Source organism: Vidua macroura, chromosome 8 (genome assembly GCF_024509145.1).
Source record: "Vidua macroura isolate BioBank_ID:100142 chromosome 8, ASM2450914v1, whole genome shotgun sequence".
Taxonomy (NCBI): Eukaryota; Metazoa; Chordata; class Aves; order Passeriformes; family Viduidae; genus Vidua; species Vidua macroura.
Genome location: NC_071578.1, coordinates 913,566 through 938,169, shown reverse-complemented (window position 1 = coordinate 938,169; position 24,604 = coordinate 913,566). Strand labels below are relative to the sequence as shown.

General features: G+C 55.0%; 1 protein-coding gene across 1 annotated transcript in view; it reads right to left on the bottom strand.

The window, feature by feature from the left end:
• The window catches only part of TCERG1L (transcription elongation regulator 1 like), a 57,647-nt gene extending 33,529 nt beyond the window's left edge, over positions 1-24,118 (bottom strand). Inside the window, exons 1-4 of the mRNA XM_053983586.1 lie at positions 23,846-24,118; positions 22,212-22,358; positions 20,937-21,117; positions 11,341-11,505 (exon numbers count right to left, since the gene is read on the bottom strand). Coding sequence (XP_053839561.1) covers positions 11,341-11,505; positions 20,937-21,117; positions 22,212-22,358; positions 23,846-24,118 — 766 coding nt within the window. The remainder of the gene's footprint in view (positions 1-11,340; positions 11,506-20,936; positions 21,118-22,211; positions 22,359-23,845) is intronic.
• Positions 24,119-24,604: the final 486 nt, after the last annotated feature.

The following is a 24,604-nucleotide window of genomic DNA, read 5'->3' as shown; positions in this document are numbered from 1 at the left end:
CTGAGGGAGTTCAAAGAACCCAAACCCTGAGGGAGTTCAAAGAACCCAAACCCAGAGGGATTCAGAGTCAAGAACCCAAACCCTGAGGGATTCAGAGAAAGAACCCAAACCCAGAGGGAGTTCAAAGAACCCAAACCCTGAGGGATTCAGAGCCCAGAACCCAAACCCTGAGGGAGTTCAGAGAACCCAAACCCTGAGGGAGTTCAAAGAACCCAAACCCTGAGGGAGTTCAGAGAACCCAAACCCTGAGGGAGTTCAAAGAACCCAAACCCTGAGGGAGTTCAGAGAACCCAAACCCTGAGGGAGTTCAAAGAACCCAAACCCTGAGGGAGTTCAGAGAACCCAAACCCAGAGGGATTCAGAGAAAGAACCCAAACCCTGAGGGAATTCAGAGCCAGGAACCCAAACCCTGAGGGATTCAGAGCCAAGAACCCAAACCCTGAGGGAGTTCAAAGAACCCAAACCCTGAGGGAGTTCAAAGAACCCAAGCCCTGAGGGAGTTCAAAGAACCCAAACCCGCTGTTCTCCACTCTCTGCCTCTGCCAACGAGCGCTCCCGCCAGGCATGGGCACCCAGGAGCTGCATTTGGGATTCTGCACGGGCAGGGAGAGCCTCCCTCCACCCAGGGGAGTGCTCCAGGCTGCCCTGGCTGAGGGCCTTGCAGAGCCCATGGAATTCCACCATCCCCTGGATTTACCACCCCCACGGGCAGCGGGCGAAGCCAAGGCAAGCTCTGCTGCTCACCGAGGGGAAAACCCCAGGATTGTTTATCCCGCTGCCCCAAAGCTCTGATCCTCTTCTGGGCTTTGTTTTAAATCCTGTGGGATCGTGCAGTATCCTGAGCTGGATCCACAGGGATCATCCAGTCCAGCCCTGGCCCTGCACAGACACCCCAAAATCCCACCTGGGCATCCCTGGGAGTGGTGTCCAAAGGCTCCTGGAGCTCTGGCAGCCTCGGGGCCGTGCCCATTCCCTGGGGAGCCTGGCTGTGGGAACCCAGCACACCCCTCTGGCTGCCCTGGCTGGCTCCAGACCCTGGCAGGGGGGCTCAGAGACCCTGGCACAAAGTCAAAAACACCTGTGGCTTCCATTTTAGCCCGTGGGAAAAGCTGCCAACTCTGTGTGAGGAATTACAAACCACAAGGGTTTGAGCAGTGTGGTAGTTGAATTAACACAGGGTGAAAAAGTAGAATTTTGGGGTTTTTTAGAATGGGGTTCAAGGGGACAAGATGGAGGGATTTGGGTGTGTCCTGACCTTCTTCTCCTTCTCCTTGCCCTCCATGTCTTGCTGTGCTGGTGACACTTTTCTGTTGGTTTCAGGCACAGACACACTGCCCAACATCAATGACAGACATTGGCACGTTATTGTAACCACGGCACACGGAGTTTTGGGTATAAAATGTGAACACTGCCCTGAGGGCAGACAGAATGCCATGGCCGAGCTGCTGGGCAGAGCTCAGCAGGGCAGAGAGAGAATGTTCTAGAGAAGGGAAAATAAACACCCTTGAGAAGCCGACCCTGCACATTCAGACTCCTCCTTTGGCTGCAGGGCTGGGAAATGAGGACTTTTACACTCTTGGGGTCACCTCGACACCCAGACCCCAAGATCTGGGCAGTGCCAGCACCCTCTGGGGATGAACCTTTCCCAAAATCCATCCAAACCCCCTGGCCCAGCTCCAGCCGCTCCCTGGGCCCTGTCCCATGGAGCAGAGCACTATAAATCATTATTAATATTGCTGTGAAAGCCTCAGCAATCTGAATTTTTCTGGCACCTCACTCAGAGGACCCCAGCTGCCGTTGCCCCAGGCCCAGCTGTGGCATTCCCTGTCCAGGACACCCCAAACAGGACCCAGCCCACGCTCGGAGCAGGGATTCAGAGCTGCTCCAGCCGTGCTTCCAGGAGTGTGACACTGCACTGGGATCTGCTGGCTCCTGCTGCACCACACACCTCGAAGGAGCCTCCAGACTGGGGGGAAAAGCTTGTGTTGGGTTTCTGGGCAGTTCCTGAGAGCAGCAGCTCCTGCCTCCCGAGCAGGGCAGGTGGCAGCCAGCCCAGGTCAAGGGCTCTTCCTGAATTATTCATGGAGCCACCGCTGAAAAAATTGGAAAGGAAGGCTGGAGGTGCCCAAAGCCACAGCAGGAATTTGTGCTGAATGTGCCTGGAGGGACTGGGACTCCCCTGGGCTGTGACAGAGCTTTTCCAAGCCCAGGGAGGGGAGGTGGGACCACCCTGCAGCCGAGGGAGCCCCTGCCCACAGCAGGAGAAAAGGGGGTGATGAGGAAGGTGATGGTGGTGGCCACCCCACACCCTTCATCTCCCACAGCCCTTCTCACTGCCCCGTCCAGTCCCATTTCCCAAACTTTTATGATTCTTTTCCAGCCTCACGCAAACTCCAGCAGCCAATTTCCATCTCCTCTCTGGAGGGGATGTAATTCTGAGAGAATACACTGAATTGTGCAGCGTCAGACCCTCAGAACCTCCCCTTGCTCCTGCCATAGCACGGTAATTATTTCTGCATGGACCAGTCGTTGTGTTTCGCAGGGAAATCTTCAAGCACTCATTTCTGGGAGGACTTGGGTCAGAAATCAGGTTTGGAATTGTGAACCCAGCCAGGTAGAAACCAGGAATGTGACTCTCGTGCTCCATTTTTTGGTGGTTTCTGAGGCAGGTTTGAGTCCCAGGTTCTTGATGCCACAGAGGGAACTCAGTGTGGAGCAGGGGCTGGCAGGAGGGATTTTCTGGGAAGGACAGAATCCCAGCCTGGTTTGGGTTGGAAGGACCTTAAAGCCCAGCCCAGCCCTGCCAAGGCCAGGGACACCTCCCAGTGTCCCAGGCTGCTCCAAGCCCCAGGTCCTTCTCCTTTTCCCCTTCTACCATCCCCACGCCCTGCGTGTGCCAACAGAGCTGCAAGTGCAATAAAATCCATGAAATTCCATTTAGTACTCTGGGGAAGCTCCTATGGCACACTTAAAATTGGGAAATGTAATTATTTTCCCTTATTTATATTCTGGCCAAGAAGGAAGATTCATTTTACCTCATCATAATTCTTTACACTTTAGTGGGGCCTGGCTGAGGAACGGGGGAGTCACCCAGGAAACACCCACAGCTCCAAAGCAAAACGGGGCAAAACAGCAGGAAAATCCCTGTGGATTTGGTTCCCACCATAATAATAATAATAATAATAATAATAATAATAATAATAATAATAATAATAACAACAACACAAACCCTGAGCTCTCAGCCTCACAGACTCCCACGTCGTGCCATGGTGCCCTGGAATTTCTGTTCCCTCATAATAAACTCCCAATCAGGTATTTCTGCATTAATTTTAGTTTCCAGGATGAAGTGTAGCAGCAATTCCAATGATTCCAAGGATGCTTTGTGGCACAGGGTTTGCTCAGCTCTCAATCCCCTTAGACAGAAAGTCTGGAGCATTCCAGGGTCCCCTTCTATTCCAGGGAATGCTGAGATTATCCTTTCCCTAACACACCATGCTGAGAATTGCACCAGGAGGGAAAAGGCCCTGCAGATGCAAATCCTAAAAATGGAGATTAATCCACTGGCAATGTGGAATTTCTTCCTCCCTCAGGTTTAGTTTTGCACCGAGTTTACCCCACATCCAGCCCTGATTCAGGCCAAACACTGGGAATGTATTAGTTGAAATCCACTCTGTGGCTTCACTTTACAGCATCAAAACCAGTTCCCAAACAGCTGAATAATGAAGTTGAACACATAAAAAATAATTTTTAAAAAATCCTTTTTTTTTTTCCCCCTCACTAATAAGCAAGACAAAAGCACACAAAGCAACATCACTCCCATCTCTTACAGGGGCCTCAGCAGGATTTCCTGCCCTGCTCCCCTCTCCAAGTCCCCCAGTTTTCCTGCTGGGCACCCCCACACAGCACCAAGGCTGGGCCTGGACATCCCCTGGGAATTATTTTGCATCCCAGCACCGTTCCACTAAGCCTTGGCCACACTGCACAGTTCCTCATGCTTTAATTGCATAAATAAATTTCAGGAGGCAGCAGCAGCAGCAGCCACCAAAACAAGGTGTTCCCTCAGCCCTGATTTAAAACTCACGGGATCCTCACAGGAATTCTCATTCATTCATCTTCTGGAGAGGGGCAAGCAAGGACTCCTCCTGGAATGATCCCATTATCCTTCCAAGGCTTATTCCTTTCTTTCACTCCGTTTGGGTTTTCCTTCTAAGACCTCTGCTCCATTTACAAGAAATATATCCAGTTTAGTGAGGGCTTTTTAAGCTACACAAATCTCGATGGATCTGAGTCCCTAACAGAAAGAAAAAGCCCAACCTGCCCCGTGCAGGCCAAGCTCCTCAGAGGGAGCAGGGGAAATGACAAACTCCTGTGCCAGTGCTGGCAGCCCCGGGCTCAGCCCTGGCTGGGGCAATCCCACCTGGCAGGGCTCTGAGCAGAGGAGCTGCTGCTGGGGCTGAGAGCTGATTGAAACACTGCACAGCGCTGCACTGCTCCCAGAAAAACCCAGCTCAGTGTCTTAACAAGCACTTACAGACACAGTAAATTAACTCTGACTTTCATGACATTTACCAAGAGCTGGGCACGACTGAGAGGATTTGGGCTGTTTGTCTTTTGTAGCTGCCACTGGGGTATTGATATTTTTCCTTTTGTCAATACCTTGCTGTTACATCCCAGGCACTGAGAGCCTCTTCTGGAGCACACCGTGGGAGCAGCTGCTTAGCCATGAGCCTGGCCTAAACAGGACTGGGTTGTGGCCTTTTCCTGATGCCCAGCCTGACCCTCAGGTCCTGCCCCTGCCCCCCCCAGGCATCCCAAAGCCTCGGGAATCCCCCTGTTGGTACAAAGTGATCCATAAACCCACTGTGGTCCACGCATGGATTTGCACCAATAAACTCCCCATGACTGGCTTTGGGTGGTGCAAAAATGTGCAGTGGCACCACAGAGCTGTGCCTGACCTCACCCTGCCCGTCCTGCTCCTGCACTTTGCCTCGGTAACCCAAACAAGCTGAATTTCCACACTGAGAGCCATCACCCCATTTCTTACAGGGTCCTGACTGGGCAGCTCCAGCTTCCAGCAGGGAACTGGTACCATTTCAGTGGGTTCTGGGCATTATTTGAGCCCCTGTACCCGCTCACCTGCCCTCTGCTGCGCCAACACAGACAGGGAACCAAAAGGTGATTTTGTGCTGAATATTAGCCCGGGCAGGAAGTGATCACTTAAATAACTATAAACATTCATTTACTTGCCTCGTTACCCAGCATTAGAGCTCGTTAGAGCCACCCAGCACTCCCAGGCCAGCCTGTGCCAGTGCCAGACACGGGGCACACCCAGCAAGGCAAGGGGAAGCTTCCTCAGGAGAGGAGCGCCACATTCCTGCCTGGAACACTGGCTGTTTCCCCAGAACTGTTCATTTGTGCTCAGCCAGTACCGTGGAGTTCTGGTGCAGGGGAGGGCTGGGCTAGTGTGGGGTGAGAACTGCACGAGGAGGATGCCCACGGAGTGGATCCCAAAGGGATCCCAAAGGCTGACCCGTGGGAGTGAGCCCGGCAGAGCCCCAGCCTGGCACAGCTCCAGCCTGGCACCAACCCAGCCTGGCACAGCCCCAGCCTGGCACCAACCCAGCCTGGCACAGCCAGCAGGAGCCACCCCGTGCCCAGAGCTGCAGGGGCTCGCTGCACTGCATGCACTCACTGCATTGCATGCACTCACTGCACTGCAGCTGGTAATTAATCTCATTAACGGAAGGAAGGAAGGAGTTTGGAGTGTGCACAGAGGTTGGACACATGGCTCAGCCCAGCCCTCCCAGTAAGGAACTGGGAGGGAAGAGGTTGGCCAGGAAGCATCTGGGAAATTTCTGGAACATCAAGGCCAGGCTGGACAGGGCTTGGAGCAGCCTGGGACAGGGGAGAGTGTCCCTGCCGTGGCAGGGTGGCACTGGGTGGGCTCTGAGGTCGCTCCAAGCCAATCCATCCTGGGCTTCTGTGATTCCCCAGGGACCTCAAGGGTTTAACAGGACTAACTCCAGAGCTGCCTTCCCAGGCTCTGTGGCCGCTCTGGGACAGCCTGTGCCCCTGCTGGGAGGAGCAGCAGCTCCCTCCCCAGCCCATGAACCATCTCTAAGTGTGCCCTGAGCCTGGCTCAGGCAGCAGCCCTGCTAAGGAGGGACTGACAGACACAGACAGAGCTCGGGCACAAACCTGGCACCGAGAGCTGGCCTTGACACACAGCATTAAGGTGCTGAGAGGAAAAAGGCTCAGTCACTTCCCAGCTGTTCTGTGGCAGCCTAAACCACCACATTTAAACCCTTAAATAATGCTGAGAGCCAGGGAACAGGTGGCAAATGGATTATATGGCAGATGGTGCCTTTTTTAATATTTGTGCTCACTGCTAATTTACAGAGTCCATAAGCACAGACTCATCTCTTACCTTCCTCACTGCCACCATTAAAAACCTGCATGTGAGGAAAATAAACACCCACTTCTTTAAGCAGTAGCTGCAGAGGGGTGTTAGAGATTACCAGGCACCCCATTCCTTAATTACTGCAGGTAAGTGCTGGTGTTTGCACTTTGAATGCATTTAGGGTTTCTTTGAGCCAGCTCTCAGAGCCTTGGCGTGGCAGTGCTGGGAAATGCAGTTTCCTCCCCCAGCAGAGCCCAGGAAGATGCAGCACAGCGAGGAGCTGCATCTCCACAAGCTCCTGTTTAGTCTTTATGTTAAACCTGGCACAAAATCCACACTCCCAGCCAGGCTGCCATGAAATATTTAAGGGAACATTTGCCTGGGAGATGCACGAGCAGCACCACCAGTGGATGCAAAATGAAGGAAGGAAAGAAAAGCAATACTAACCCAAAATGGGGCTGCAATTGCATTGCTGGAACCTTCTCTGTTCACCTCACTGGGGTGGGAGCAGAGGGCACAGCAGTGTGGGGCCAAGGCCCCTCTCACTGCACAGCTCAGAGCCTCAGCTGGAGCCTCTCCAGCCACAGATCACTCCATGGACAGCTTCAATATTTTATTCCATATAAAACAGTATTTTATGTTGCTATTAAACCCAGGACTTTTATGCTGCTCCTCTCCCATACGTTTATTTCATCATTACAAGTTTTTCGAGGCTCAGCACGGTGACAAAACAATCCCCAAGAGCACCCCTGACTGCAGAGCCAAGGCACAGCAGCCTGCAGCAGCCAGCACCTCCCAGCCTGTGTGCTCAGCCCCCTTTCCAGGGATCCAGCTGGGATCCTTCACAGCCTCCTGCTGCACGTGGCTTTAAATTCCTTAAATATCCCCTGCTCTCTCATAGCTTTGCTTCTGGCTTTCCTTCCCAAAATGCAAAATAAATTGTATTAAAAATGAATTTTTTTTAAATGACCGCTGCACTGTGCGCACTCGCGGTTCCCCTAAATCCCTGGTGATTTGCTTTGAGGGAATTCCAAGGAATTTCCTCTGTGAGGATGGAAAAGCAGCAGAGCCTGGATCCTCACCTGCCCTGTGCCCTTCCCACACCTCCCACCCCTGCAATTCCCTAAGCTATCATTAGGCTGCCAGGAATTAACTGCAAGGCTGCAAAACTGCCCACAATCAAAGGTGTAAAAAAATCAACATTCACTCCTAAGATAGAGCAAATCCCTGTGATTGGAGACACAGCACTACACAAGGCAGGAACAGGACACTGATCTCCAACAGAATCAATTAACAGGGGACAATCAATTAACTGGGCCAATCACACACGCAGTGTTCAGCCTTCCAGGCACCAATAAACATGGAGACTGAAGTTGGAAATAATGTCATTTTGGGGGTTTTGAGGCCATTGCTACGGTGTGCCCATGGCCTTTCATTGGCTTTAGACAAGGGGAATGTGGGAAGGGCATTCACCCCAGGGCCACAGCTCATTCACCCCAGGGCCACTTTTTAGGGGACAGGATCAGGACACCCTCACAGGGAGGAATTCCTTCCCACCTCCCTCCTAAACAGATGCAGTTTAAGCCATCCCCCTGCTCCCATCACAGCTGGCCACAGCAATTCCCCAAACAGCAGCTGTGGGGTGCAGCCCACATTGCATTTTAGGTTTCTGCACCTGCTTTCCCCCTGTTTCCACTCCCTTCCTCAGCCCTTCCAGGCCCTCAGCCCTTTTTGCCAGGTCTGGACCTGCCCAGGACACCACAGAGGGGTCCCTGCCCCGAGGCCGCCCCAAGGCTCCTTCCCTCAGGCTGGTGTGACAAAATCCAGCCCCAAGCCCCTCCATCCTCCTCCAGCCCAGTGAAATGATCCTGTCCCACTGTTGGATGGCAGCTCTGCGAGGGCCCCAGCCTTCCCCCAGAGCTGAGGGGGACAGAGAAAAGCAGGGAGCTGGGTCTCAGTTCACTGCTCCAGGCTCAGGCATTCCCAAAAAGCTGCTCTCAGTCAGCAGGAGAGAGTGCCCAGCTGGGCTGGCCATGAGTGATGGGTAACATTGCTGAGGCACTCCGAGTGAGCTTTTTGATGGCCCATCACACACCAGGCACAGCAGGGGACAGTTCGGGGACACTTCTCCTGGCCTGGCACGTTTGTTGTCACAGGACCCAGGAAGTTCTGGGGGGACAGAGATTCCTGAACGACAGCACCCAGCCATGCCCAGCTCCTCCCCACACTGCACTGAGAACACATCTCAAACGTCATCCTACTTTCCAGGTAAACAGGGATTTGTTCCTCTTTTGGTTCCTCCTCTAAAATGTGGATATTCTCAGCTCAGTCAGAGAGAAAGGTTTTTCTAACCAGGCAAGAGCCTGGGAAACAGTTGGGAAAGAATGTAAATAATTCTCTAATCTACCTTGTTATTCACATTGTTTATAGATATGTTCTGCCTCTGTGTGCCATTCACTGCACACCAATGGTGTGGGATGTTTTTACCCTAAGACCAATGAAATTAGTCTTGATGTTCTCTATATATAGAGCAGTACATTTGAAATAAAGAGAGAGTTCATTTTCTTTGCCTTCTGATCTGGAGTTCTCTGTTCCCGTCCTGCTCGACAGCGTCACTAAAATATTCCTAAAGGAGCAAAACGCTTCCCAGGAGTCAAACAGGACATTCCATGGGAAGCAGCACCAGCTCCCTGCCCCACAGCAGCATCAACTCTGCTTTCTGCTCCAAGTTCAGCACCAATTTTTGGACTAAGTACAAAACATTTTCAGTCATTCCACAGAGCCCCTGGGGCTGGAAAAGCCCTCCAGGATCACCGAGTCCACCCTGTGCTCCATCCCCACCTTGTCCCCAGCCCAGAGCTCTGAGTGCCACCTCCAGGGATTCCTGGGGACACTCCAGGGATGGGCACTGCAACCCTCCCTGGGCAGTGCCAATCCCTGACCCCCTTTCCATGGGGAAATTCCTGCTGATCCCACCCTGAGCCTGCCCTGGCCCAGCCTGAGGCCGTTCCCTCTCCTCCTGTCCCTGTTCCCTGGAGCAGAGCCCGACCCCCCCGGCTGTCCCCTCCTGGCAGGAGCTGTGCAGAGCCACAAGGTCCCCCCTGAGCCTCCTTTTTCCTGCACCTTCCCTCCTCTGGGCCCGTTTGCTGTTCCCAGCCTGGTCCCACAGCCCTGCAGGAAGGAGTCCCTGGGATCCATCTCTCATTAAAGCTCTCCCACCAACGCCAAACCAGAACTGCACCTTCTGCAGAATTCCATCTCCCTGAGCCTCGCTGTGCTACACTTCAATTACCAAAAAGATGGAAAACACACCCTCATTTACATTTTTAACTTAATTGGCAGATAAGTGTTCTGAAAATAGCCCCAAGCATCCCAGGGGCAGTTCCAAGCATTGCCCTGAAGGCTCCGGATCAGCCCGACCTGCCCAGCCAGGCAGGGATGCCCCCTCAGCTGCCACCTCCAGAAAGGTTTCACTCAACATCAGGAAAAGAGGGATTTCTCCAGGACAACCACACCTCAGCTCCGGGAAAGGATCCGGGCTGAGCTCTCCCAGCGTCTGGAACTAAAACCACGCAGAGAATCTGCTCAGGACTTCACCAAGCGCTGTCCCACGCTGTGCAGACACCTCCTGAGTGCCCGTTTCAGCTGAGAACGTGGACATTTCAGCTGAGAACGTGGACATTTCAGCTGAGAACTTGAACATTGCCGCTGAGAACGTGAACATTTCAGCTGAGAACATGAACATTTCAGCTGAGAACATGAACATTTCAGCTGAAAACGTGGACATTTCACCTGAGAGCGTGAACATTTCAGCTGAGAACATGAACATTTCAGCTGAGAACTTGAACATTGCCACTGAGAACGTGAACATTTCAGCTGAGAACGTGGACATTTCAGCTGAAAACGTGGACATTTCACCTGAGAGCGTGGACATTTCACCTGAGAACATGAACATTTCAGCTGAGAACTTGAACATTTCAGCTCAGCTGTGAGCCCCCACCACACCCCTGAGGGTGTGTCCTAGACTGCAAGGCAGGATGTGTTCGATTGCCTCTGTCAGAGGTGTGCCAGTTATCTTCTGTTAACTGGGCAGTTTTCTTTATCTGTTCCACAACCAATCCTCCCTCCAGGAGACATCTGCTGTTAATGGGCTGCTGAATGCTACTGCAGGACTGAGAAAATCACAGCATCCCACTGTGAGATGCTCCGCCCAGAGGGAGGAGCCAAGCATTCCTACCTGGATACAATCTGGGTTTTTGGGACACCAGCACGGCTTTTCCTGCGCTGGATTTCCCAGAGGAACAGCTGCCTCCTCCACTGCAGGAAGATGACCTGCACCCTTTTCTACAGGATCCCTGCTCCAACAGAACCACAGCTGCCACTCCAGGAGGACTGCAGCCACAATTCCAACTGGACTGCAGCCAACACCCTAACAGGGTGTCAGGGTGTGTTCTGACTCTGTCAGTGTTGTTTTAGTTCTCTGCATTGTTTATTTCATCTTTTTATTTTCTTCCCTAATAAGGAACTGTTATTCCTGCTCCCATATTTTTGCCTGAGAGCCCCCCTTCATTTCAAACTTATAACAATTCAGAGGGAGGGAGTCTACATTTTTCCATTTTAGGGGAGGCTCCTGCCTTCCTCAGCAGGCACCAGTCTTTCCAAACCAAGACAGTGTGCTGCTGGGGCTCAGAGGTTTTCCCACAGAACCCCCTAAGATGAGAGAGGAACCAGCTCAGCTGCCCCTAAATGTCACAGGGACGCGCCCACGACAAAGATCCCCGGAGCTCTGACCCCACTCCTGACACACAGCCCAGAGAACGCCCACAAACCACTCCAGGAACCCCCAGTTTACCCCTGGCAGTGCCACCTGTGCCCAACGTTCACCAACACCCCCCCTGCACTGCCCTGAGCTGCTCTGCAGGGCACAGCAGGGACCTTACCTGGGAAGGACGAGGCCAGGAGTGGGACTTTGATGGGGGAGAAGGTGAGGAGGTGGCAGGGCTGCAGGCTCGGCCCCGGGGGGCCCTGGGGGGCCTCGGGCTCCAGGGCCACCAGCGCCAGGCTCTGAGTGCCACCCACGGCTTTAAGGCTGTTCTGGCAACCACCTGTGGGGGAGAGAGAGACGTGAGTGGGAGCTGGAGGGGAGAGCAGCGGGCCTGGGGACAGTGGCATGCTCAGCACTCTGGATGTGGGCACGGGATGGAACAAGATGCAGCTCGTCCCACCCGGCCCTGCGTGTCCCCTCAGAGAGACAGCAGAGCCTGAGCGGGTGTGAGGTGGAAAAAAAAATCTGTTTATTGTGCTCAGCTCTGGGCTCCAGAGTTCAGGAATCACAGAACCACAGAATCATTTACAGTGGAAAGGATCTGCAGGGTCATCAAGTCTAAATCCTGACCAACCCTCACCTTGTCCCCAGCCCAGAGCTCTGAGTGCCACCTCCAGGGGACACCTGCAGGGATGGGCACTCCAACCCTCCCTGGGCAGTGCCAATCCCTGACCCCCTTTCCATGGGGAAATTTCTGCTGATCCCACCCTGAGCCTGCCCTGGCCCAGCCTGAGGCCGTTCCCTCTCCTCCTGTCCCTGTTCCCTGGAGCAGAGACAAAGGAAGAAAGCCAAGAGCTACTGGAGAGGGTCCAGAGAGGCCACAGAGTCCTTTTGGGACTGGAGCATCTCTGAGATGAGGAGAGACTCTGGGAGCTGGGCCTGCTCAGGCTGGAGAAGGGAAGGCCGAGGGGGGATCCCAGCGAGCCGTACAAATCTCCCCAGGGGCTGTCAGAGGCCGGTGCCAGAGGCAGGACGAGGAGCACTGGCCAGGAGCTGAGCCACAGCAAGTTCCACCCCGGCGTGAGGGAGAACTTCTGTGCACGGAGGGGCAGAGCCCTGGGGCAGCTGCCCAGGGAGGGGCCGGGGTCTCCCTCTGCAGAGCCCTTCCAAACCCTCCCGGACACGCTCCTGTGTCCCCTGCCCCAGTGACCCTGCCTGGGCAGGGGTTGGCCCGGGTGGTCCCAGGGGTCCCCAGCTGTTCCATGACTGAGCCATTCCTGAAGGACCCGGAGCCCCTTTGCTGATGGTGATTCCAAAGCCCAGCTCGTGGCTGGAGCATTTTCAGCCACTGAAGCCCACAGGTGTGAACACCTCAGCATAACCCACCCACAGGGACAAGGCAGCAGTGACTCACACACAAACTGTGCAGAGTTATTACATTTAAATGAAAAAAAAACTTAATTAAAATGTCAAATATTTGAACACAGGAAACACAATTATTCTCAGCTTTCCGGAGTGTAACTGTCTGATGCCAAATCTGAATTTGTTCCTTGCCACATTAGGCACCCACTGCTCCCTCCCCTGCCTGGCTGCTCTGCTGTGTCCTGCACACAAATCCCTGACTTTGACAAGCTCTACATCTCATCTCCTTCATCCCAAAAACTCAGCAGGACACTTCATGGAGTCCCTGGGGCTGGAAAAGCCCTCCCAGCCCGTGGAGTCCCAGCTGTGCCCCATCCCCACCCTGTCCCCAGCCCAGAGCTCTGAGTGCCACCTCCAGGGATTCCTGGGGACACCTCCAGGGATGGGCACTGCAACCCTCCCTGGGCAGCGCCTGCCAATGGAACCCAGGAATGTCCCAAATAAACCCTTGGACACCCTTGAGCCCCTGCACCATTCTCTCCCCAGCCTGACAGGGGCAGGGAAGACCTTCAGAGCTGAGTCCTGGCTAATTACGTTAAATAAACAACAGTAAAACTCTTGAGGAGCAGAGCAAATCTGACAAACAGCAGCTGTTCCTCCCTGCACGCCGAGCTCGGCATTCAAAAATTGAGCAATCGTCAGCTTCTTGTGGCACCCAGCAAAGCTCTGCCCCGGGTGCCAACCCTGCAGGCACTGGGAGACACCTGTGGCTCCACACACCCCAGCTGATCCCCCTCCCCTCCAGGCCTTCCCTCTCTCCGTGAGTATCCCAGCACGAGAGCAGGGAGTGGGGGTTTGGGGAGGCTCACTCTGGGGTGGGGGATGCAGCCCCCAAACAACTCCAGGCAGGAGACAGCAGGGACCTGGGCTGAGATCACGGGATCGGGGAATGGTTTGGGTTGGGAGGGAGCCCAAATCCCACCCAGTGCCACCCCTGCCATGGCAGGGACACCTCCCACTGTCCCAGGTGCTCCAGCCCCAGTGGCCAGCCTGGCCTTGGGCACTGCCAGGGATCCAGGGGCAGCCACAGCTGCTCTGGGAATTCCATCCCTGCCAGGGAACAATTCCCAATTCCCAATCTCCCACCCAGCCCTGCCCTCTGGCACTGGGAGCCATTCCCTGTGCCCTGTCCCTCCATCCCTTGTCCCCAGTCCCTCTCCAGCTCTCCTGGAGCCCCTCCAGGCCCTGGCAGAGCTCTGAGCTCTCCCTGGAGCTGCTCCTCTCCAGGTGAGCCCCCCCAGCTCTCCCAGCTTTGTCCCAGCCCTTTACAAACAATTATTTCCCAACAAAATGAGCCCTGCATTAGCAAAACAGAAGTTTAACATTTTCAGTGTCACCAAAAAAAAAAAGTCCATTATTTCCACAGTCATTTTTCCTCCATGCCAAGGAACACCAGCAGATGCACTAAGTAACAGGCACACAGGCCAAACAAACCCCACACATATTTCAGTTTTGATCATTTAGCAATGGATAAATGAAAACAGATTTTTCTGCCAGACCAACAGTGGAAATTAAAAACCAAAAAAAATTAAAACCATCAGTGTCCAACCAATCCGAGTGTTAAACACAAGCTCATTGTTCATTCACCTGGGAAGTGGAACAATCCTTCAGTGAGGTCAAACACCTGCCCTCCAAGAGCCTGTGCTCATTGCCAATTCCAGCTGCCTGCTGCTGGGAGAAGCCCACAAAGCATCTCCTGTAGCTCTGTGAAAGCTAATGCTGTCTGCAAACACCGCTTTGCTGTGCCTTCCTGCAGGGCACGCGAGCAGAAAGGTTGTTTACTTCTCACTTGATTCTTTTCTTCTGGAGAGGAGGATGTGATTTCCCCAAAGAGGGCAGGAAACAGGAGAATGATGTGAGCCTGGGCAGCTCCTGAGCTGGGCTGCCTCATTAAACTTGCATCAATCCCCTCATCAAAGTTTCATCGCTCAGCTGAAAGAGAACTTGGGGTGGTTTCCCCTCCTTTGATGAAGTTCTCTCTCCTTCTCCCCTGCTGATTAACTCCACGGAGGAAGGGCCATCCCTGCGGGGGCAGCGCTGGGGAGAGCACGGGCAGGGCTCAGCGGGGTCCTGCATCCCCCGGGCCATCCCCTCAAACACAACCCGGCTCTGCCAAAGGCACTGCCTGCTGGCCCAGGACTCCCCGAGAGCGGGGGGCTTCCCCCTGAGGAGTTCTCCTCACAAACAAACCAGATCTTGCTGTCAGGTTTTCTCAAAAAGTCCTTGAAAGGGTTTTAGAGCTCCCATTAATCACCCCGCACTCACAGGGGGAATTTAGAAAGCCAAACGCCGTGAAAAGAGGAGTCAAGCACCATCACTGATATTGCAGTGAGGGGGGGAATGCAGGGATCTTTCCAGCAATGGTGTTTTCCCCAGGTCTGTTTTTGCCAGCTCATGGTACCCCCCGGCAGTGAGGTGCAAACTTCTCTGAATCCCAGAGTCCCTGGGGCTGGAAAATCCCTCCAGGATCACCGAGTCCCAGCCGTGCCCCATCCCCACCCTGTCCCCAGCCCAGAGCTCTGGGTGCCACCTCCAGGGATTCCTGGGACACTCCAGGGATGGGCACTCGCAGTGTTCCTGTTCCCAAACCCAGCAGCAGCACCTGGCACCAGTCCTGCTGCAACAGGAGCTCCCGGTGCTGCCCTGCTCCAGCCCAGCCCTCGCAGCCCCCCAGCCCAGCTGATGGCTTTAAGCAGAATTGTCTGTGTTTTTAAGAAGGGTTCTCTGCATCTTTAAGCTTTAAGCAGAATTGTCTGTATTTTTAAGAAGGGTTCTCTGCATCTTTAAGCTTTAAGCAGAATTGTCTGTGTTTTTAAGAAGGGTTCTCTGCATCTTTAAGCTTTAAGCAGAATTGTCTGTATTTTTAAGAAGGGTTCTCTGCATCTTTAAGCTTTAAGCAGAATTGTCTGTGTTTTTAAGAAGGGTTCTCTGCATCTTTAAGCTTTAAGCAGAATTGTCTGTATTTTTAAGGATTCTCTGCATCTTTAAGCTTTAAGCAGAATTGTCTATATTTTTAAGAAGGGTTCTCTGCATCTTTAAGCTCTGATGTCTTTAGGCAGAATTTTTCACTATTTTTAAGTCGGATTCCCTGCATTTTAAAGCTCCAGGACGTCAGACAGAATTCGCTGTCCCTTCCTTTGACCTCAGCTGCAGATGGAGCCCGATGGTGCCACTGTGACCCTCACCCCCTTCTGAGTGCAGACAGATGTTGCCAGGTGTGCCAGACACGTGCAAAACTTTCACCTCGTGTGGAACAAAAGCCACCTTCTCAACCTGACCCTGTGCCTGTGTTTGGAGTTCCTAAAAAAACCCTGAACACCCTGATATCCCTGCAATGGGAACAAACACAGGGATATCAATGGGAACACACACAGGGATATCAATGGGAACAAACACAGGGATATCCCTGCAAAGGGAACAAACACAGGGATATCCCTGCAATGGGAACACACACAGGGATATCAATGGGAACACACACAGGGATATCCCTGCAAAGGGAACACACACAGGGATATCAATGGGAACACACACAGGGATATCCCTGCAATGGGAACACACACGGGGATATCAATGGGAACACACACAGGGATATCCCTGCAAAGGGAACAAACACAGGGATATCCCACTGCAAAAAGAACAAACACAGGGATATCCCTGCAATGGGAACACACACAGGGATATCAATGGGAACAAACACAGGGATATCCCTGCAAAGGGAACACACACAGGGATATCCCACTGCAAAGGGAACACACACAGGGATATCAATGGGAAAACACACAGGGATATCCCTGCAAAGGGAACAAACACAGGGATATCAATGGGAACACACACAGGGATATCCCTGCAAAGGGAACAAACACAGGGATATCCCTGCAAAGGGAACACACACAGGGATATCAATGGGAACAAACACAGGGATATCAATGGGAACACACACAGGGATATCCCTGCAAAGGGAACAAACACAGGGATATCCCACTGCAAAAAGAACAAACACAGGGATATCCCACTGGAATGGGAACACACACAGGGATATCCCACTGCAAAAACAAACACACCAATAGCCCTGGAAAGGGAAACAAAGAAACCCGGGGATGTCCCTGCTCTCCTGACGTCCCTGCTCTCCTGACGTCCCGGCTTTCCAAGGGAAAACAGCCGCTGGCACTGCCACTGTACCCGGCAGTGACTGCCAGGAGCAGCCCCGCTGACTTTCCTGCTTATGTGCAGTAAATAGAAATCCCTGGCTCCTCACCAAGAGCGCTGCCCTGCGAGCACCGGGAGAGCTGGGTTTAATCGCACAGAGCTCTCGGGTCAGGTAGGAGGATGTTATGGAAAGGTCAGAACAGCAGCCTTGCCCACAAAGACACTGCTGGTCGGTTTATTTCAGTGATTTAAGCGTGAAAACAAACTTCACTCAAAGTTTCTCCTGATTTGGGGAGATAACGGGAAAAGCACCGAGAAACCACAAACTTAATGAGCAAAACAAAAACTTTGTGAAGCCTGTGGTTAAAGCCAAGCATTCCCAGACCCAATAAAGCACTTGGCTGGCAGTGCTTGAGTGCTCCACAAACAAAGAGAGGTTTGATAGCTTTTCAGGGACACGAATGGGGTCCTGCTGTGCTATTCTCTGTCCCCAAACAGGGAGCCCCGGCACACGCACTTAAATACAAGATAATCCAATTTGGGAAGCCAAAACCTGAGTGCTTGTAAATGGAGATGTGCTTCAATAGAAGAACTCGTGCTTAGGAAATACAGGCGGTCAGAGGTCCTGGGGGATGAATTTCATGAGAAAACAGAACCCAAATTCATCAGAGAGCAGCCCCACTTCATTCAGAAGCTGTAATCTGGAATTACCTAGCGAACTGGGCCTGTGTTTGGATGTGTACCTGCACGCCAGTGCCACTGCTGCCACTGTCTTGGCTCTGTAAAGGGTACTGCCATGGGGAGAGAGGAAAGACACGAACGAGAAGGATCAAAACGTGACCTTGGGATGTCCCACCCGGCATCCTCGTCCCCCCGCAGGAGACACATGGAACCAGGTGAGCTTTAAGGTCCATTCCAGCCCCATTCCACAATTCCATGGAAGCCTTCCCAGACTGGGGCATAAGAACACCCCCTGGGCCAGGGAGCACTGGTGGCGATGGTCCTGAGGGCCAGGAGTGCCAAACTGCCCCAGCACAGCTCCAGATGACACCCGTGAATGTGCTGTACCACAGGGCTGCAGCTTCCCCCTAACCAGTGGGTGGAACCCCACCACGGGGTGCTGCCAGGGCTCCCTCACCCCGTCCAGCAGCCTCCCAGCTCACAGGGACGTGCAGGACACCCAGCTGGCACAGACACAGGTGGCACGGGGCACCTGGCCAGCCCTGACCTCACCCACACAGTGCAGGAGACAGAAACGTGAATGAATCCTTCCTTTTCCTTCCTTCCTTTTCCTTCCTTCCTTTTCCTTCCTTCCTTTTCCTTCCTTCCTTTTCCTTCCTTCCTTTTCCTTCCTTCCTTTTCCTTCCTTCCTTTTCCTTCCTTCCTTCCTTTTCCTTCCTTCCTTCCTTTTCCTTCCTTCCTTCCTTTTCCTTCCTTCCTTCCTTTTCCTTCCTTCCTTTTCCTTCCTTCCTTCCTTTTCCTTCCTTCCTTTTCCTTCCTTCCTTCCTTTTCCTTCCTTCCTTCCTTCCTTCCTTCCTTCCTTCCTTCCTTCCTTCCTTCCTTCCTTCCTTCCTTCCTTCCTTCCTTCCTTCCTTCCTTCCTTCCTTCCTTCCTTCCTTCCTTCCTTCCTTCCTTCCTTCCTTCCTTCCTTCCTTCCTTCCTTCCTTCCTTCCTTCCTTCCTCCCTTCCTCCCTTCCTCCCTTCCTCCCTTCCTCCCTTCCTCCCTTCCTCCCTTCCTCCCTTCCTCCCTTCCTCCCTTCCTCCCTCCCTTCCTTCCTTCCTTCCCCCCTTCCTCCCTTCCCTTTCCCCTCCCCTCCCAGAAATACCAAGGCTCTCTTGGCAGAAACATTCAGTGCTGCCTCCTCCCCAGGGCAGACATGGGCCAGGCATCATTGCCAGGGGCCAAGGCCACCCTTCTCCTCAGAAACACACAACACAGAGCACAAAATTCATGGTCTGCACTTTGGGAGAGGGTAATAACTGCTGCTCCTCACAGCAAATAACACCTTGGAGTAGCTGGGGCTGCAGCTGTTAAATTATGCACATTATCCACCGGGCTCCCTGCTCACTCCTTTAGCTGAGGAAGGCTGCAGCTCCATTGAGAAAACAATTATATCATTACTGACAACTGGGGAAGGCAGAGCTGCCGCCGGAGCGGCTCCGAAACCAATCCCGCACAGGAACCTGATTAACTCCCCCTGATCCCACCTCAAGGAGAATCTGCTCCCAGGACTTCCATCACTCCTCACATTAAGTGCGGATATTCCACAGGAAACACTTCCAGTGCTGCCGTGGCACCTGGGGCAGCAGCTCCTGGTTCTGGCTGCAGGACAGGGATGGGGCTGCAGGTCCCTGATGAGCTCCTGTCCCACCCAGCCTGGGACGGGATGGATTGGCACCAACCACAGCAACAGCTCACGAAGGATGGGAAGGAATTCCTGGCTGGCCCTGGCACAGGGTGGCACAGGATCCTGCCCCTGGATCCCTGGCAGTGCCCAAGGCCAGGCTGGACACTGGGGCTGGAGCACCTGGGACAGTGGGAGGTGTCCCTGCCATGGCAGGGCTGGCACTGGGGGGGATTTGGGCTCCCTCCCAACCCAAACCCTTCCAGGATTCTGTGATCCCATTATTTACAGAGGTGGCTGGGGGGATTTGAGCTCCTCCCTGCCCTTCTCCCACCCCGAGGGAGCTCAGCTGGCAGCCAGCACCGATCCTGCTGCTGCAGGAGGAGCAGGGTCCAGCTGCAGGGCACCTGAGCACACAGCCATGGGCACATTGCACTGTCCAGGGGGAGGAAACCCTTCCCCTCCCGGGGCTCCCTGCAGCCCACAGAGGTGGCACCAGGCCTGGCACTGCCCCTGAGCTGCTCCCAGGAACACTCCTGACTCATATCTGCCATTCTTCACGTGACAAAATACGCCTGTGCACGTTTAAAACACTGAAATATTTGAAAACATTGAAGTCTTTAAAGGGTGCAGAAACAGGAGGGGCTGTGGCTCCCCTGCCCAGACCCCCTCCCTCACCCATCCTGTGATTTCCCAGGCAGCCCAGGCACGCAGCTGCTTTCAAGTGTAATAAATACCAATAAATCCTCTAACAGACAGAAATGAATTAATACCAGGGTTTCCCCACAGCACTGACTCCTCCAGCTGAGCCCCAGGCAGTGCTGGCAGGAGGAGAGGACGGCTGAGCCGCAGCTCTGCTAAAACACCAAAATGCAGACCCAGCTTCAAGGGGCCAACGTGTGCCAGGGCACTCCCTGCTAATTAATCAGGCTGGTAACGAGCCCAGGAGCGAGGATCTCCTCCAGCACCCTCTGAACCTCAGCACTGATGGCAAACACGACGTCCTGGGTGCTGCACAGCTCTGAAGTACAAACTGCTTTTGGGGAGAGCCCGTGGAAAGGGGAGCTCTGCTCCCAACCCCAGGCACAGCACCTTTGCTCTGAGGAAGGCAGGAACAGCTGGCTGCAAGCCAGTAACTCCAACTCCCACCCCAGGAGTGTATTTAGGGGCTGAAACATCAGAGGCACTCTTCTCCTCAGCCCTCTGTATAGAACTGCTATTTTAATTTACTCCCTCAGCCACAAAACAGAGATTCAGCCCTGCTGGAGTGCATGGTCTGCTCTTGTCCAAGGATAAATGCTCTTTTCCAGGTGTAAATCTTAGTTACCTAAAGCACCACAGAATATTTACACAGTTAATATTTATAACTCCTCGTTCTTCTGTTCAGTTATGCAGATTAATGGAATTTATTTCACAAATGACTGAGCCATAATGAGATGATGGATCCACTGCTCCTCTCTCCTGCTGGCTGTCTACACAGACCCCACCAAACCCTGAAAATGAGCAGCCAGAGAATCCTACACGGACTGCGCCACAGAATCGTGGAGTCATTGAGGCTGACAGCGACTCCTCGTTCGAAAATAAACTCAGTAGGTGGGGAGTGGTTGGTCCCTTCCTGGCAGAGGTCACCAAGCAGCTACAGAGCACAATCTGCTGCAGTTACACACGGCCCTTTCTTCCTCTCAGCTCATTCAGAGGTGAGCTGCACTTGGCCATCAGGGCTCTGCTCAAGCCAGGCTTTGCAGCTGGGTGGGAGCAAATCTTTGCTTTCGAGAGCAGCTTTGCCTCTCTGGGGGGTGCATTGAGGGAAAACCACCAAGAAACAGGCAATTAATTATTGATGTCATTATTTCCTGACCTGGGATCAGCTGAGGGGCCAAGAGGAGCGTGGGCAGCGGCCTGGAGGCAGCAGCTGGCCTGGCTACAGCCATGGCTACTTGATTGCTCAGCAGCAGAGGCTTCTCAGCCCCCTGGAACAGCCTGGACTCCTCAGGCTGCATCCAGGCCGAATCCAGGGCAAAGGCATTGTTCAAGTAGATCTGTCCAAGAGAAAGAAAGAGAAACGTTCCAGTTTGAGATCCCAAACTCAGAAACACAAGTGAGAACGAGTCTTTAACTCGGCATTTCAACAGGCAGAGCCTCAGCTGGGGACAAGCTGCCCAAACCAGGCGGGTTTCTGCTCCCTCGGTGCTGAGGCTGAAGTGAAGTGACCACTTAAACATGAAGTGGCTTTGACAGGACTGATCAGCTGCTGCAGCTGCACGGGAGGCAGGGAACCCCTGGAGGCAGCACTGGCCTGGCACAGCCACCCCTGGCCTGGCACAGCCACCCCTGGCCTGGCACAGCCACCCCGAGTGACCCCACTGGCACCAGGGACTGCAGCCACCTCCCCAGCCATGGGGGACACGGGGGTGAGGGACAGAGGGGACAAAGGCACAAAACCAGCTGAGGGACAGGGGGGACAGAGCACAAAACCAGCTGAGGGACAGGGGTACAGAGCACAAGACCAGTAAGGGACAGGGGTACAGAGCACAAAACCAGCTGGGGGACAGGGGTACAGAGCACAAAACCAGCTGGGGGACAGGGGGGACAGAGCACAAAACCAGCTGGGGGACAGAGGGGACAGAGCACAAAACCAGCTGGGGGACAGCAGCACAAAGCCAGGTGTTCAGCACTCAGCTGGCAAAGGGGCAGATGTGGGGAACAGGGGTGGGATGGGGACACGGGACCCCTGAGGGCCACCCTGGCACCAGGGATGTGGCAGTGCCCACGGTGACACTGTTCCACCAGCACTGGACCCCTTTGGGACAAACAGTGGGAAAACCAGGGAGAAGGGAAGATGGAAAAATCCCCTGATCGCATCTGGGAGGAAAATGAGGACATTCTACTCAAAGGAATAAACATTAAGGACATTTTAGTCCTATTAAAACTTGGGAACAGTGGAGCTGTACCTGCTGCTCCATCACCTGCCACTTCCAGCATTCCAACATTCCTCTTCCTCAGGGTTCTCCTGACAAACACCGACCTCTCCCCCTAAACCCACAGCACTCTTCAGCTCATGCACTTGATGTACTCCAAAAAAAAAAAAAAAAAAAGCCCCAAAAGCCCCTCAGCGCGCCAGGCTCGCACTTACTTTGCAGCTGGGCAGCCTTTTATCAATCCAGCCCTTCCCGGCGTGCGGCGGCACCGCGGCTGTGTACACGGGCGGCAGCACCGGCACGAATTCCACGCTGGAAGAAGGGGAAAATCCTACGACCGGGGAATGAGCTCCAAATATCCACTTCGGAGGGGTCAAAAAAAAAAAAAAAAAAAAAAAACCAACAAAAAAACCAAACAAACACAAGAGGAGGAGTTAACAAAAGGATTTTACCCCGAGTAACCGATGCTCTCCATGATTTCCTAATTACGCGACGGAAAACGTCAGGAATGCCCCTTCAGCCCGACAAGGGTTTGTGTTTCGCTGGGCACGGCAGGGAGAGCAGCACGGAGCGGCTCGGGAAGCGCAAGGCGCAGCCTGGAGCGGGGCACACCGGCAGCGGCTGCAGCCTGCGCTTCCCTGCTCGCACTGACCCTTACAGCGCCTGGAGGAGCCTGAAAATGCGTCTGGAGAGCCAAAGGCAACGGCGGAAACGTTTTTTTTTCTCAGCTTAAATTCGCCTGGCAAATGGGTTCCCACAGCAAAACCACCTCTGCAGGTTCGTGGAGCGGTCTCCCGCTGGAGAATAATTGATGCTCCCGTTTCATTAAAGCAGCACCGACTGTTTTCTCCCGAACCACAAGAGACGCTCGAGCTCGAAAAGGCTGGAAATCATCACACGGAAGCGAGCGGACGCCACAGCGCTCAAGGCTCGCGTTTATTTTTACTTCTGTCTACCAAAAACCATAAAGCCGAGGCAAAACTGCGCGCACGGCTCCGACCCCTGCGCTGAGAGGGGCGAGCCCCCGGCTGAGGGCTCCGCTGCTGCGAGCCGCCTCTCGGCAGCAATTAATAATTGAAATATTCATCAGGGAAAGCACTGGCGCGACACGCTGGTTCCAGTGACACTCAAACTTTCGTCTTTATAAATATTCACAGAACGCTCGGCGGCGATGCTGCCCCGGCTGCCGGGAGCATCGCTCCCGTTCCGGCTGCATCTGCCGAAAGCGCATCCTGCAGCCGGAACGGGGAGCCCAGCCCCGCCGGAGGGACCCCCAGCCCCTCTGGCAGCCCCTCTCCTCCCGGAGAAATCCCCGCCGCACGTTCCCAGAGCCGCGGGAAGTGCCGCGCTCCGGCACACCGGGGCCGCGACCGGCGACCGAGCCCGCGGGGCGCAGAGCGTCGGGAAGGGGGTGCAGAGATGGGGAAGGGGGGGGATGCAGAGCTTGGGAAGGGGGGGATGCAGGACCCGGGGAAGGGGGGATTCAGAGCTTGGGAAGGGGGGGATGCAGCGCCCCGAGGGAGTGGGATGAAAAACCCAGGAAAGGGGGATGCAGAGCCCAGGGAAGGGGGGATGCAATGCTTGGGAAGGGGGGATGCAGAGCCCGAGGAAGAGAGCTGTAGAACCCGGGAAAAGAGGGATGCAGCGCCCGGGGAAGGGGGGGATGCGGAGCTCGGAAAAGGAGGATGCGGAGCTCGGAAAAGGAGGATGCGGAGCCCGGGGAGCCCCCGCCGCCCCGCGGGGTCTGTTCCGCCGCCTCCCCGCCGCGGGCGGAGGTCTCGGTGCCGGGGCTGGCGCCGGGCAGCGGCTCCGGGAAAGTTGTGTCCCCGCACGGCGGCTCCGCCCTTACCTGGCCGTGCAGGAGCGGCTCGGCGGCCGCGGGCAGCAGCGGCAGCAGCGGGGGCTCGGCGGGGCCGCTCCAGCCCGGCCCGGGCCGCACCAGCGCGGGGGGCGGCAGCAGCAGCGGCGGCGGCGGCGGCGGAGGGGGGGCCCCGGCGGCGGCAGCGCCCACCCGGAGCAGCCCCGCGGCCGCGGGCAGCACCCAGGCCCAGGGAGGAGCGGGGGGCTCGGCGGGCGGCGGCCACAGCAGCGGCGGCGGGCGCGGGGCGGCGGCCGGGAGCATCCTGCATGGCCCGGGCCGGGGCCGGGGCCGGGAGCGCCGCGCTCCGCTCGCCTCCGCCGCCCGGCGCAACTCCGAGCCCGCGGCACCGCGGGCAAGCTCCGCCCGGCGCGGGGCGAGCGGGGCGGGGGCGCGGCGGGGCCGCCCCGGGGAGGGGGAGGGATGCGGGAGGGACGGACGGACAGATGGATGGAGGGATGGATGGAGGGATGGATGGAGGGAGGGGGCGCCGGGCTCGGTGCGGCCGCCGCTGGGTGCGCGGCTCTGCCGCGGTTCGGTGCAGGAGCGAGTGGGATTTTCGGGTCGTCCCCGGCGGCCGCAGGTGCGGGAGGCAGCCCCTGCCCGCGGGGCATGGCAGAGGCGGCGGGGCTGCGCCGGCACCCCCGACACCCCCACGTTCCCGGAGCCTCCCTCACCACTAAAATCCCCCAGACCCCCCAACACCTCCGATCCCCGGAGCTCCTCAAGCTCCTTGCTATCCCCAGAAGC